At 37.3% G+C, this 15,646-nt stretch overlaps 2 protein-coding genes and 1 long non-coding RNA gene across 5 annotated transcripts in view; 1 reads left to right on the top strand and 2 right to left on the bottom strand.

The window, feature by feature from the left end:
- The window catches only part of LOC127935393 (exostosin-1c), a 44,793-nt gene extending 38,113 nt beyond the window's left edge, over positions 1-6,680 (bottom strand). For 2 of the 3 annotated variants that reach the window (XM_052533213.1, XM_052533216.1), the window contains exon 1: positions 5,782-6,680. The gene's annotated coding sequence lies outside the window, so the exon portion shown is untranslated. Of the gene's footprint in view, positions 1-4,928; positions 5,750-5,781 lie in introns of those variants that run through there. The other variant, XM_052533214.1, reaches the window with a different exon arrangement.
- Positions 6,681-6,831: 151 nt separating this feature from the next.
- LOC127935394 (probable thiopurine S-methyltransferase) lies at positions 6,832-10,345 on the bottom strand. Its single transcript, XM_052533217.1, has 9 exons — positions 10,228-10,345; positions 9,140-9,303; positions 8,625-8,717; positions 8,408-8,540; positions 7,804-7,856; positions 7,589-7,663; positions 7,409-7,494; positions 7,246-7,290; positions 6,832-7,125 (listed from the first exon to the last, which is right to left on the bottom strand). Exons 2-9 carry the CDS (start codon positions 9,232-9,234, stop codon positions 7,007-7,009), a joined length of 699 nt encoding a protein of 232 aa, XP_052389177.1. The 5' UTR covers positions 9,235-9,303; positions 10,228-10,345; the 3' UTR covers positions 6,832-7,006.
- Positions 10,346-11,842: 1,497 nt separating this feature from the next.
- On the top strand, positions 11,843-13,614 carry LOC127935399 (uncharacterized). The gene is made up of 4 exons (XR_008148084.1): positions 11,843-12,002; positions 12,199-12,333; positions 12,924-13,119; positions 13,224-13,614. It is a non-coding gene; the product is annotated as an uncharacterized LOC127935399 (long non-coding RNA).
- Positions 13,615-15,646: the final 2,032 nt, after the last annotated feature.

Raw genomic sequence — 15,646 nt, 5'->3', positions numbered from 1 at the left:
TTCACACACACACTGGTGCAGTGTTTGGAGTGAACATGCAAAACATGAGCTGGGGAGCGATAGCATCTACCCTCTGCATGCTCCAGTTGAACGGAGATGAAGGGGGTGAAAAAATAAGGCAGCTTTAAGAAGCCTAAATCGAAAGTGAGAGCTGAGATTGAATCTGATGCCAGTTAATCTGAAGGGAGACTGAGGTTCTTTTTGGTTTGTTTGTTTGTTTGCTTTGCCGGGAAGCACGCAATGGTTTTGAAGGGGAGGTGTTTGTCAAGAACGTGTCCTCCTCTCATCAAAGTGTGTACCTGTCTCTGTGTGCGGCGTCCCACAGAAAAGGTCAGTGTTTCTACTGCCAGGCAATGCACAAAGACAGCTTTCAGGTCTCACCTGCCTCACTTGTTTTTCTCTTCTTTCGCCTCTCCTCTGATTCTGCCTTTCTGCTAAATTCCTCTAGAGTTTCTGTCTTATCTCTTTAAGCCGTCTGACCACTGTCTGACCCAGAGCTAACAAATCTTAAAGAAGAAAACTAGTCTTAATGAATATAAAGGGCCTGTGTGTTGATATGCATGCATGTGTGTGTTGCTTATGGATATTCTTGTTATATGCATTAATAATGTGTGAAGGGTACAGAACGAGGGCAAATGCAGTGTGAATCCTAGTATACTTTTTTTAGTGAACGTGTGTGATCACGAGTGCTGCCGTTCTAGACGGTAAAGCTCCCCTCATGAAACACTGGAGGGCAAGCGCATATTTGTCGGGAAACAGATGCAGAGGATTCCATTACAAGCTGCTCATTATTAATGCACGACTCCCTTAGTTAGGACATTGATTTCCCTTCTTTCCTTTCGTTTGGCTTTTCATGCCTCACAGATGAAGTTAATCTCAATTTTCCCTTGAAAATAAACTGCAGTTAAGATTTCCACGAGGATCACTCATGCCAATCCTTACTAGGGATGCCAGAAACAACCTAATGATTATTGGACAATGCAAATTTGGAAGGACACATTTGGATCTGGGTGAACCTTTTTTGTCTCCTTCACTCACTCATCTCTACTATGATCATAAGCAAAATGATAGTAAATAAAAGAAATAAAATACATATACAATGGCAGCCTAAAGTTTGGAGTAATTAATTAAGATTTACATTTTCTTAATTTATTGAATCAAAAATACAGTAAAAACAGTAAAAACATTTTTTTTACTGATTATTGTATTCTATTTTATTACATTGTTAAAAGATTATATACTGTATGATTTATGTATTTATTACTGGATTAATTGCTACTGAATAAAATATATTTTAGAATATATAAAGAAAGAAAGCAATTATTTTTTAATTGTAATAATATTTCACAATATTTACTGTATTTTATTAAATAAATGCAGCTTTGGTGAAAATTAGTGACATCTTTTAAAAAAAAAACTTTTGGCTCTAGTGTATATACAATTTAATATTATTCTTTTTAATCATTTTAACCATTATAATTGTGTATTATATATTTAGAATTGTATTATTTTTATGTATTTAATTAAACTATTTATATATATATATACACACATAATATTTTTTTGTTATATCCATTTATTATAATTTTTTATTATCATATTATAATTGTAATACATTACATCATAATACTTTTTTATATATACATATTAAAATCTTGTTATACATAATGTAAATGTCAAAACTCATATAGAATCACATAGATCTAAAACATTACCACAACTTTCTCCCTCATATTAAAACAATGGCACAAAAATTGTTATCGGAAAATAAGTATTTTGCCTGTATCAGAGGATTTTATAGTAATAATAAAAATAAAAAAACTACATGGGTCAAGTTTTTGTCTCCAATGTTCGAAATAAATGAACATCTTTTTTAATGTAACTGTAAGAATACACTTTCCTTATTTTACATCCGGATTATGTAACCACATTCCAAATATTCCATTACTCCCCAAGCCTGCATCCAGCTGACAGAAGGCTGAATCAATGGGGGGGAGTGATCACTAGCCTCGGCCCTAGAGGGACTGTTTCTCTCTCTTTCTAACTCTTCCTTGCAGTTTCCTCCTCCTATCACAATCACTTTTTATTTTTCTCATTCATAAATGCTCTTGCTTTCTCTTCACACTGCCACTGTAAACCTCTCCCGCTCTGTCTTTCTCCGCACCGTATATCAAAACCCGGTAGGGCTCCAGAAACAAGCTGGGGGCACTGTGATGAGATCGAGATGTGATGGCATATTGCTCGATCACCATGACAGTAAACAGCTGAATAAGTGAACACAGCCTTCCAAACTTTGAGTGATCTGTCTTCTGGACACTTCATTAGCTTTTTCAGAACAAGTGTTTTCGACTTGTAAAGTCCCTGTGCGAAGGGAAAAACTATGCTTGTGTCTTTTGGCAAAGGATAGTGAATATGGAGAAGGACAGCGAGCAGGTGGATGTAGCCAAGAGGCCGCAGTTGTAAGCATGTTGAGATAGTTTCCTGTGTCGTGCCTGCTGCAGACTGCTCCGGCCTGAGCCGTTTTCTCACATGACGAGTGTGTGACAGCTGGACATGGAGCTTATCTCCCCTGACCCATCTCCCTCCATGACCAGTAAATCAGATCCATACTAAAAAGCCTGCTTGGAGAACATTTCCTTACGTTCCCAAATAATATTGTATACATTAACATATTTTACTGCTTTTAAATGCTAAAAGTGTGATTTCCGCAAAAATGACAGTAAATCAAAATCAAAAAAAGTGCTGTTCATTTTAACCTTCTGTGTAACAAATATTGTATTCACAAAAGTAATAAGCAATGCAACCATTGTCAACATTGATAATAATAATAATCAATGAATTTAGAATGATTTCTGAAGGATCATGTGACACTGAAGAGCTACTTTTTTTATTATTATTAAAACCCTATAGTTAATGCGTTTCCCTTGCGAGATATTGTTCAAATAATTTAACACATCCACATCCTTTACCAACAAAGTCAACCACAATTGTATACCAACACTAGGCCAATGTGTACTACTAGCCTAGTATTAGCTAGCAGCTAATATTCAAACACAAAAACTGTTCTTCTTACAGCAGAATCTATGAGTTTCTCCATCAGCTTGGCTTCAGCTGCCCGGCGTGTAAAAAATGTTAGCGGCAGCTGATGTTGGCGAAATACAAATAGTGTGGCGAGTTGGGTGAGGCGGAGTTAAAATTAAACATGAAACTCTGTCATTACAGGTCAAGGGAGAGCGACGGCGGAGCCAAAGCCAACGGCCCAGCCTAGTTCTGTTGCATGTTTGCGGTGCTGAGACTGACCCATGCTGAGATTGTGGTCAGGCCTGCTGGGACATCAGTCTGGCTTCAACTCTTTTGAGAAAACACAGACCCAAATGACTCAAGTCAATGTGATTTCAGAGAAGAGGATGTTTATGAAAAATCATAAAATTCTGACATGTTCTGCAGTAATCCTCCGAAAACGCAGGGAAGGAAAAGAAGGATCAAAGGATGAAGATGAAAAATTTAGGGCAAAGAAGTTGTTTTGATTTAATAACCATCTCGAGCTCTCTGGTGCAAAAAGGTGCATTATGGTTATTAAGACGCTTCTTCTTGATCTACTTGAACACCCGCTGCTACCCTCATGTTTTTATTTATGGACAACAATAATTACCAGCAGGCTTGATTAATTATGTCTAAACAATATGCTCCTCGCACACGTGCTACAAGGGCTAATTATCCTGACAAACAGGATGGGCTGGGACAATTGGAGGATATCAGCAGTAGTCATAATGAATGTTACAGTTGAAAATCTCATCAGCTTTAAATGTCATAGACGTACTAGAAACATGAGCTTTCCATGCCACAATGTCTGGCTATTCATTCCCAAGCACCTCCTCTCTTTGACCTTCCTCTGGCCCAAATGAAGTTATATACATTTTGTTGTATGCCGCCATGGAATGAGTTATGAAAGCCTGTCAAAAGGGCAGAGATTCCTGCCATTTTCCCATCCCCTCCCGGTTTCCCTGCTCTTTCAACTCCATTGCAAGGGTGGATGCTTCATTCATGTCACATGGTGCTCTCATAATGGCACAAAAATCAAGTGAAATATCTATTCAGATTCCAAGGCCAGTTGTGTGTGTTAGTTTTCTTCTAAAGCCTCTGTATTGCTCTGCAAGCCTTTTAGATAACTCATCTCGTAAAAACCTATTACTGCTCTGACACAGATTTGAGAGCTTTGTTGAATCTTAACCACTTCTTGGTATCTTGGGATCTAATTAAAAAGGCAATTACTACATGCAACATTAAAATGCTGTGATGATCCGTATACACCTGTGATAGCTACCTAACTGCAATCACAAGGTCTGATCTACTGTCTTCAATATACAGACTACGTGAGCCAACTGCCGATAAACCATTCTTACATAAAGTAAAAAAAGTGTATATATATATATATATATCTTTCTGAAATACACTTGCAATTGCAATGCAATTTTATACAAATGTCGATGATCAATTTTTGCATAAAATAATACAAAAAAGTAAGGAATCATATAATGTGTATATATTTCTCACTGAAATACATTTGCATTGTCAATGCAATTTTAACTATGAATTATTAAATTAACTTCCCATGAAAGTTTTTTTTATTTTTATATATAATTACAACAACCGTAGGACTTCTATATTAAGCATAACTATTTTGTTTTCATTCAACACAATTTACATTCATATGTTATTTTGGATTTGGATTGGATTTCATTTTCGATTTATTTTTATATTTAAATATATATTTAAGTTATATAATAAGTTGAAATCAGTTGATATCCATCATGTCTCGGCAGTTTAAATGAATTAAGGTTCACCACTGCTCCATTTGCACGTGTATTCTACTGCTCTCGCTTGTTTGTACATTATATCACTAGTAAAGCTCGGATTTTGTTGGTTACCTGTTATCATCGCGTTGGTCTCTCGTTATTGCTGCATCCTCATCATCATCTGCCGATACTAAACGTTTCTTTCTCTTCTATCTCTGTAAGACGCCCTGCTTGTTATCAACAGCACAATATAACGTGATGCAATAACACTCATGCCACACAGTGCCCTCCTGAACCGCACCGAGGATACCTCGGCTATCTTCAACCCCCGTCTCTCTCTCTCTCTCTCTCTCTCTCTATCTCTCCCTTCTCGACTCTGAAGCGCGTGTCTTCTCGCTTTACCAGCTCCTACAACCTGATTGAGTTACAGAGCGACTCGCGGAACCATACTCGCCGGGCGCGCGCGTAATCTCACACCTCCTCCCGCGTGTCCTCTCTCTCTTCCCATTCTTTAATGATACAGAAGAAGATTTGGGCAAATATTAATATTCCATCGTGGGCTACAATTCGCCTGAGGCTTGTTTGTTAGAGTTATCGGCTTCCAGACAGAAATCGCTCATCGTAAGAGGCGTTCTTCCGCTATAATATTGTGGGTTTCCTATCTTCACTGCGCGTCAGATCGTGTGGATGAGTGAGATGAGACTGCCGCCTGTATATGTAGTCATTAAGCACACTGAAACGCCAGCAGCCACGTTAATATTTTAGCGAGCTGGTGGATGGGAGCTGTCGCTGCCTTGTGCATGAAATATGACAAGGAAACAATGGTCGCAGTGCCCTTGGGGTGGGCTGCGCGCCGCCGCGTGTTGAAGTTCCCCGGAAATAGCGTAATACAAAAACATATGAAATCATTAGCTATTGAATTAATAAAAATCATAATGCGGTGCAGAGGCACAATGCAACACCATTATATTCTGTATTACAGTACCTCGCCCCGAACTTCAGCAGACGCTCTGTGGTGCATTCCGCCAATCCCGTTCAATCGCACCCAAATCACAGCGTTCGGATGCTGATCCTTCCGTCCCTGCCTCTGCACACTCATATACAGTTGATGCGTGTAGATAGCGTCCGTCACAGCATCATTTCATGGAGCTACATTGTTCATTTTCTCGCATCCACAACATTCCAGTCGACCCCGCCCCCGGCGCTCGTGATTGGCTCAGAGACTAGGGGTGCCTTCGCACGAGCTATATTTAAAGTAAACAGGCGCACATCTGGACAGCGGTGCGCGTCACTGTCGCCGCAGGTCGCGAGCTGACGCTGCGCGGTTAACCAGAAAAGACCTTGACGACTTGAGAAACTTTTTATCAGAGTAAAAAAGAAAAAAGGGGGTTATTATCATCCTAACGTTATGACTAACGATGGGAATCGTAATCTGAGTTCTATTAATGATTACTTAACGGTTCTTTCAGTAATTTTGCCCGATAAATATTTAGATAAACGAAATGCATTTCAAATTGCCTCGTAGGGTCTGATCAGAGATGCTTCATTTTAGCAATAAGTTTGAGTTTTTAATGGGTTTTCATAGGCATTTTAGAGATGGCATAAACGTATTTATAGATTGGATATGAAATATATATATAAACACTCTGAATTAATTGATTTTTTTATAACATAGCACTGATTTAATAAAATCATTAAAATATCATAATGTCGAGAACTTAATCTGGAGTCTGGGAAGGCGTTACAAAATCGCTACAGTGGTCGCGCTGTAAATACAGTAGCAGAAGTGTTGAATAGAAGTGTTTGGTCTGCGTTATCTTAAGAATTCACGCTCCAGAACTGAACGGTCAACTGTATTTTTGGGACCTGTACTGAGTAAGAGCCATAGACTGTATAAAAACAGGTAAGAACTCGCGGGTGCAAATAAACTGACGAAAATGTCATTATGTGCAAATATCTGTCAAGCTACTGCCCTCTTGTGGTCAAACCGAGTTCTCACATCACTTTACTCTAGTCCAGTTAGGAAACAAACAGAAACGATTTGAAAATGTATTAAACTCTTTGACATTACGTTCAACTATTCAGTCAATAACTTTTCAGGCCACTGTTATCAAAATAGAAAATTGAAAACTGTCTTTTAAAAACCTTAAATTATTTATTGCATTAAGTAATCTTTATTTTTTAATCTCCCTCCAGTACGTGATGATTGATCATTGGGCTTTTAGAGTCAGAAGGTAAATTTTCTCTGTCAGTGAATCCAGTCCCAATGATCTATACTTTTCCACAAAGGCATCTACAGACTCCAGCAATTCAATGTCACATCCACCTCCTGAAAGATGAGACATCGCCATGATTATTGGATAAAAGTTATTTAATACATAATAAATGATGAAAACATCTAGGTACTAAATAGGTAATATGACATTTCAGAACATTGACCAAAACTCACCATATTCACTTTTTACATCCTCTTCCAAAACTAAAAATGGCGGACCTGTATGTCAAATGTGGCAACAGAAAAGATCAAATACGAAAGACAAGACACATATGCTTTATAACGACTCATAATAGTTATGATGAATTATTCTATATGTTTTTCCCTCTAACATTACCTTTATATTGCTCAGGATTATATTCCATTGTGTCCAGAAGATATCTGCAGTCATTGTTCATTAAGGACATAAGGAGAGTAGCATACCTTGAGGATGAAGAGAGTATGTATTTACATACAATCCCACTTAAATTAATTAAAAAATAAAAGGACATGAAATATTTATTTATTTAAAACCAACTTTTGCCTGTCACATGGGTTTATAGCCACCATTGCTCCTCTATCCCAAATTCCGCCGAACTTTCCTGCAACAGCACTACGTGAGGACAGAGACCAAAATGACAGATGCATTTACATTTACATTTAGCAGATGCTTTTATCCAAAGCGACTTACAAATTGAAATGTATTTCACGTGACATTTTTTATCGTCTAAATTTAGAAAGTATAAAATGCACCTGGAGAACTTGTATAAATCACACTGATAGATGGAGATCTTTCCATCTGCACTCTGAAAACAAGGAAAATGCATTAGTTGAGAGATCATGACACTGTCTAACTCCATTAGAGAAAGCTAAGGCACTGTGACCAGCTCACAGTTGGAGTGTATTACACTGAGGGGCATCTGTCTGTATGAATCAGAGGAAGCCGCTAAGACACAGCCAAATGCCATTATAACAATACAAGTGCATCCACCTTATGCCTAACCTCATTTGCTTCCAGTTACTTTTAGCTGTAAAAAAACAGCCCGTTATGCTGCTTTATATTGCAAACTGGTATTTGTAATATTATTTTAATTCATTATTAGAATCATATACTCACTGGTTTGTAGCGCTTAATTCTTAAAATGTACTGCACAGTTATTCTTCAAGTTATTTACCTACAGCAGCTAATTAATCAGAAGTCTTGCACATTCTAATGGCTTGCTTCTGCATTGCAAAATAAGGTGGATAGTAACTCAATGTATGATTTATGGGCACTGTAATCTTTTAAGGTTTAATTTTATCATTTGTTTGTGCCCAGCAAATGATATGGATGACAAAATGTGAGCCCTTCAGGTACCTTGAAAACCTTAGCTCCAGGAAGGGCTGGTACTGGCTCTTCATTAAAAGCAAGATTCTGCTCTGCAAAGAATTGTTTGATTCCTTTTTCGGAAATTTCGACTCCCACAACTGTGTGACCCATATCAGCCAGCCTGAGAACATTGTTTGGAACATTTCATGGAGGTGCTAGTAAGATTTGTGACATTACTCATTAACACAGCCTTTAGACCTTGTACCATTTCATGTCCACAGCTTTTCCGCATAGCGGGAAGAAGAATCGAACCTCCTTTCGTCCACATATGACTTTGTCCAAGTTTTTTTCCAGCAAACTACGATAAAGGTATAAAAATTTGGAAACTGAAACAATTGAATGCATTGAATTAAAAATAATAAATTGAAAATACTGTGTGGTTCCTCTACACATTTATGGATAGTTCTAAAGGAACATTATTCATTCATAAGCAATACAAGATGGTGTCTATACCACGGAGCTACAGTATATGACGTGATAAAATGCATGATTAACTATAGTGTAATAGAATCTTGTGACATTTTCACTGTTATCAATCTGAACCAACAGTGAACTGACTTGAGCTGAATATTGACACTGTTGTATTTTTAGAGCTGCTTTGCATTAGAATTTTAAAGTCTCATATTTAATTTAAGTTTTGATCACTGATTCTGTTATTTTTCTGTTTATTACTGTGAAGCTGCTTTGAAACAATGTGTACTGTATTGTATGTGTGATTACTTGTGCACGTCAGGTCTGTGAAAACTAATTTTTCCTTCCTGCCACCTGTCCTCCCACTCGGACAAAGCCATCACTCTGTTTGCCTGGGTAGACATCTCTTCTCTTCTCTTCTCTTCTCTTCTCTTCTCTTCTCTTCTCTTCTGGGTAGCAGACAGTTGCTAATGCTATATGGGCAAATAATAAAATACAACTAAGCACATCATTAAATTAGGAGAAACACAATCCATACCAGTTCTATAGTTCACGTCAGATGTTTTGGATCTAATCAAGCTACTGTGGCCCATATTTATGTTCTCAGATCATCTGTCAAGTTAATCAAGTTGCATGACATGCGCTTGTTCTCAAAATGCATAAATCTATGCAAGATAACCACTTCTACTGGTGTTTCTGCATTTAAAAATGTTCAATATTCATATTCAGTTAATGTTGTGTTAATAATGTTGCATTCAGTTGGGTATACAGTACACACACACACTTTATTAATATCATTATTATAAACTAAATACTTTTTTCCCCAGCACATTATTCCTTAAGCAGTCAGAAAAGGACGCAAATTAATTACCAAGCCTCTCAAACAAGTCTTCAGAAAGTAGTCTGGTTTTTCAGCGCATGATCAACTTGCATAATCACAATGACAATGCATATATCATATCATCTTTCAATTGTTGCTCTCTCTTCATGCTAAAACTGTCACAATATCAGTACATTTACCCTCTGACTCATATCAATTTCTTTTACGGTCTATGATATCAATGGACTGTTACTGGTCCATTACAGAGAGAACTTTTAAGTAGTTCTGTGATATTATTGTGCTATGTTGATTTAATTATTGTTTTGGGCAACACTCGTTGCAGCAGCGACGTGCTTTATAAGAGAACACTCGAACTCAAAATCTAAACTCAGTAAAAACATAAATGTTTATCAAACAAGTAACTTTGTTTTACTTTTAAGGAAGTGCACAATACAATTCAACAATCTTAAAAAAAAGCACTGAGCATGTTCAGCCAAAATCGTTTAATCTAACGTTATATGTAATACGAATCTGTAGCAGTCGGTGTAAATGTCTGATAAGATTTCAGATCTTTTACCTCACTTTTCCAATTCAGTGGCCACCCGAAGAGCAGCTTCTCACAGCAAAGTTATCGCTCACATGCATCGGCTTCATAACAGGAAGAATTTGTACGTAGTGGGCGTGGCCTTTCACACAACGACACAACGTCACACGTATAAGAAACATTGGAGACATTTATTTTATTATTAAAAAAATATACTGTTGCTAAGCAGCTTTAAAACATATGATGAATGAAACTTTATTGAAAAAAATTCTATATTTCAGATGTTATTCTATTGTTGTGCATTTGGAAATGGATCGTTATGCATAATTAGGCTTATTATTTTACTTTTTAGTATTTTTATAAACAACGCCTCTGTGTCTCGGTCAAAGAGATAAATCAGAAAATAATTGATATAACATTATTATTACTTTTTATTTTATTATTTTGATTATTATAAATAGTCAATAATATGGCAAGAAAGAAAAATAAGGTCTTTCAGATCTCCCCCTAATAATTACATGACAGGAAATGATGCCTTCCTCTGAATGTTGGGACTGAAATGACAAAACAAACAGCTTGGAGTTCATCAGGTGAAAAAAATAAAGTTTAATTTTGATGTTTTTTAAAAGTCTATTGCTATGTGGTTTGGTTTTGTGTGTGTGTGTGCGTGTGTGTTTGTACATGTTTTTCTATCCTGGTGGGGACTTAAACCTGGATGCCCGCTGACTCATGGGAACTTGGGGGGGGGGGGGGACATGGGGAAACAAGCTTATAAATCATACAGAATGAGTATTTTTGAGAATGTGAAAATGCAGGTTTTCGGTGAGGGGTAGGTTTAGGTGTAGGGCTACAGAATATAGCTATGGTTTGTACAGTATAAAAACCATTAAACCTGTAGAGAGTGCCCACAAGGATAGTGAATCAGACAAGTTTGTGTGTGTTTTTTTAATATTTTTCATTTTTTGTTCCTTTTTTTTTTTTTGCACAAGCAAAATCAGCAAATTAGGTTTTGTTTGTTTACAGTTGCTAAGCCAAGAAAGAAGTGAAAGAGAATTAAAAAAGGGTACATAACAGCAGTTCAGGAAGCAACTGGAGAAGTGGCAAAAGCACTCTGTTTTCTAACGTAAGCTCATATGGTTGGCAGACATCAGGAAATAATTATGGCTTAATAACTTCACTCTCCTGGCATGGTGGTCATTATGCAGGACTTTGATGTATTATTCTGAGCAATTGATTTACTCAGTTTCATTTTTCAAAGAAATACTGCGAGACCCACTCAACTGGATGCCTTCAAGACCTCATATAAAATGCTAACAAAAGGAATGTGTAACAATTCAGGATGTTAAATGTAGGTCTGTATACTTTAGTACATAATGAAAACAATATGAGCCATGAAAAATGGTATTTTTCCCATAACCAGGATGATTTAATATACATTTAATGTGTTGCAGTGGATGCAGTATGTTTGCAGTATTTCTCTGCTAATGTAAGATTTTATTTTTATTCTAATTTAATACTATTTGACGGTGACTTTTATATTTTTATATTATTTACTGTTCATTTTTACTTGTAGTTACAGATCTCTTCCTATTTATTGTCTAATATATTTACTTAAGTTATATTAAATGTTAATATACAGCTCATTTTTAGTTGTTACATTATTGCAGCTCGATGATTCTAAATATTTTTTTTGCCAAAATATTCACAGCAGCAAAGAGCTTGATCATTTTTTTTGCCAATCTTCTGCTCTACTTTTCTTGCTACTTTGAGAAAAAAGCTCTAGAGGAAAGACCAAAATCTCTCAAGGGGTGAGTTTGAGCCGGGCATGAATTAAGTCATCTGAAAATGCATGAAATTATTAAAGCAGAAGTGCTTAATTACTAAAATGGGACAATTAAGATTTGTATGTAACCTATATTGAACAACCTAACGCAGCTTTTAATCATATTAATCTGTGACTATTGCATTAACAGCATGTCATCCTTACCCTTTCCGCTCTTTCAGAGAGGACACAGAGAGGCAGATGACTGGAGAAATGTGTGCTAAGGTGAAGCTGGCACAAAAGCAGCTTGCCCTCTGTCACTTCAGGCTGCTGCTGGGGCTAGATCTGCCTCAACAGCACCATATGGCTTTTGACAGGTCAGAACGGCTATTGCTACCATACCTGCGAGATCAATTATGTGTGTTTCTGCTGCTTTAATGAACAATGTGATGGATGAGAGCATGTTTCGGGGAATAATAAGCCTGATTTATGTCTGCAGGATCATTGCGTCATCTACTCACCGTCACATAGAACTTTATGTGGTTTGTGCAAACCATTTGACTGATACCATATGTGATCCATGAAATATGTAAAACTTAAATGATGTACCCAGACTTTTAGAGGTCTTTGAACATTATGTATTTGAATATTAGTGGCCACCACCTGCCATTTATTCCAAGTTTCATAAGAGTTCCCATGGTGACATTAGTGTGTGTTTTCTTTTCCCCAGTGTCTCCACCTCTGTGTCAAACATATAGACATGTTTTATACTGAATTTGCTTAAAAAACACTCTGTTATTTACGCATATATTAATGTAGAGGTTTTAGAAGTCTTACTTCTTTGTCATGTGTTGCTAGTAACATGATAAACTTCTGTGTGCAAGCAACTTCAAGTGAAGATTTATGCTTTTACTGGCCCTTCTTCTCTTTCATACTCTTTCTCTCTGTCTCCTGACCTTTGACCCAGGAAGTCAAACCGGCGCCCGGCCCCGAACAAAATCATAACCCAGCATTCCCCTCGGATGGCATCTCTGCTGCCTACTCCACAAGAAGAGGTCCATCACCTGTTGGGGAAATTCAGACGGCTTAAAATGTCTTCAACTTAACACTTTGATTTCAGAGGCTCTGACGGAGTGGCTTATAGAGGAGCTAAAGTCACTTGGGTAAAACGTAATCATGTTTTGGTTATATTATTTTGCAATTACTAAATACCAACTATTGTTTCTAATAGTCTCTGTTCCCCGATTGCATTTTCTTTTGCCTTTAGTTTTGAAATTCTTGGGAAGCCTTTGAGCCAATTCAGCTCAGTGACACTGAAGCCTCAGGGAGGCCAGAGTGAAGAGGAGACTGAGGACGAGGAAGAGGACAACAAAACTACCTTTTGGTTTTTGTGTGTTTTACAACATGCAAATTTCTTTCAACTATTATTTATTGCCCTGGTTATTGTCCCCTGTGTTTTGCATGATGGTTACCGGCTACAATCATATTTAATTTTGGAAAATAACAATACATGTCACTAGGTGGCACTTTCGATGTTGTTATTCAGTTCAGTCCTCATGGAAATGATTCAAGACGAAAAAAAGAAAACATGGAATAAACTAAGAAAGCTAAGTATGCAAATGTGGGTAAATAAAATGTATTACATTACTTTTGTATCAAATATTAGACAAATGGCTTATTAATTTTTATAGTATCATTATAATTATTGGATATCTGTTGATATAATGTATGTGTAACAGTAATGTGTTCGCTGCTGTGTGTGTGTACTTTGGATGGGTTAAATGCAGGGCACAAATTCTGAGTATGGGTCATCACCCCCATACTTGGCTGTATATTAAGGGCACAAGGGGGCCCTCAGGGTTCTTGCAGATGAGGCTTTACCATCACCTTAACTGGCGGGGTAATCTAGGATGTCACTGTTAATAATCTTGGACTGTAAAGTAAGATGAGGGAGGGGTGCAATCATGCATGTGTTTGTGTGCAGCCAGGGAGGTCAATTGGTTAAATTTGGCAGTTCTCAAGATCAGGAAACAAGAGTCCAATTATTCCAAAGCAATTTCCTGCTTCTTAATTCCTTTCAAATGCATATTACTGAAACAAAAAAGCAGGCTTAATATTGTTTCTTAGTGGTCAGTGAATTTAAACCATGACCACTCAGAGAAGATAACGAAATGAAAAACAGGATTATTTATTATTAATGCACTGTAAGTGGCTTGGGATAAAAGCGTCTGTAAAATGCATAAATGTAATTTTTAATTTTTATTCTCCATGATAATGTTTGCAACCACGTGCTACGAATTTGTCCATTAGGGGGAGACATTGCATTTACTATTCATTTAGTGAGTTCTAGCAGGTTCATTTATGTTGAACGTACACTTTAAAAAGCCTTTAACATAAAATCCTTTAAGAATTTGGCACAGATTCACGGTTCAAGGAGTTGTCGACTCAGCTCCGAGAACAGCTCGGAACAATTAATTCCGTTTAAATCGGTTATAACTGGTTTAAGTACTATGGTTTAGTACTTAAATCTGACATGACACGAAAAAAAAAAAATTTTGCAAACCAAAATTGAAGTGTCGTCTCCTCTCTTTCGCGGTCTCTCTCTCTCTCTCTCTCTGGCCAAGCGCCCATATGGTCGCGCTATCTGTCAATCATTGCTCAAGCTCTCCCTCTGTTTGACCCGTATTTTCCTCAGTCCTGCGGGTGGCTCGACAGCAGAGTTCCACTTCAGACATATGGCCGAGAGACCTCACGTTAAATTCACGTTTGCGAGACGAGTGCAGCTGTAAACGCGTGCAACCGTGAACTCAACTCGCAAACCTCGACGAAACATACCGAAAACTACCTATTTTAGAGTTAAAAGGTGCGCGGAGGAATAAGCAGACAAAAAAAATAACTCGTATCCGGTGGGATTTGAGTTGAGTCCTCTGAGAGAGCGTGATTGGAGCGCGAGCGAGAGAGAGGGAAGAGTTTCTCCCAAAAGTGGAAACAGACACGCGGACGATATTTCCCGTTTTCACAAGCGAAGACTAAGGAATAATGAGGAACGTTTGGATGATATTAACCCTCGGCTTGACAGCCTTTCTTTCCGGGGAAAGGGTGAGTTTTAAACGAGAATAATATGATGTTTGCTGGGGGGTAGTTGAGCCTAAACTCAAGCAGCCCATTCGGCCACGTTATAAAGTAACAAGGCAAACGCTGTATTACTGCACTTGTTCATATTTTGCAATGTGTCAATGATAATTCATGTTTTAGATATGTATCACGTCATATGTAATGTATTAATTAATCGTTAATCACGGCAGTGTCTTTCAATTCAGCTTGGCATTGTTGTTTTACATACACTATAAGTGTATGTAACATGGTGTGTGTGTTTTTTAATATTGATAACTAGAATATATTGAAGAAACCATTAAGCAAGGCATGAATAAACGTTAGGAATACTGCACAAATATATTGTATTGTCTAGAGTTTTTCATCTCAGATGTGTTGTGCAAAGCAGATGAATGACAGAAATACTCGCGTTTGATGTGTTCCTGGCACTTTTGTAAAATGTGGAATGACGCTTGATCGTTTTTCTAAGTGTGTCACTCTTGTACTGTGAGTTTTATGGCAGAGAAAGAAATAGTGTAGTCTCAACCTCTTCAGAGTCACAGACTCTTATAAAACTACTATAAATTTGGCCATAAA

This window comes from Carassius gibelio, chromosome A19 (genome assembly GCF_023724105.1).
Source record: "Carassius gibelio isolate Cgi1373 ecotype wild population from Czech Republic chromosome A19, carGib1.2-hapl.c, whole genome shotgun sequence".
Lineage (NCBI taxonomy): Eukaryota > Metazoa > Chordata > Actinopteri > Cypriniformes > Cyprinidae > Carassius > Carassius gibelio.
The sequence above is the reverse complement of the archived record's forward strand: the minus strand, read 5'-3'. Positions and strand labels throughout refer to the sequence as shown.

Coding starts and splice junctions, on each gene's coding strand:
- LOC127935394 (XM_052533217.1), bottom strand. CDS start 9,234: ATGTCTACCCAGGCAAACAGAGTGATGGCTTTGTCCGAGTGGGAGGAC. Junction 8,718..9,139: donor CACAGACCTGACGTGCACAA/GTAATCACACAT, acceptor CCTTTATCGTAG/TTTGCTGGAAAAAAACTTGG. Junction 7,126..7,245: donor GGATGTAAAAAGTGAATATG/GTGAGTTTTGGT, acceptor CTCATCTTTCAG/GAGGTGGATGTGACATTGAA.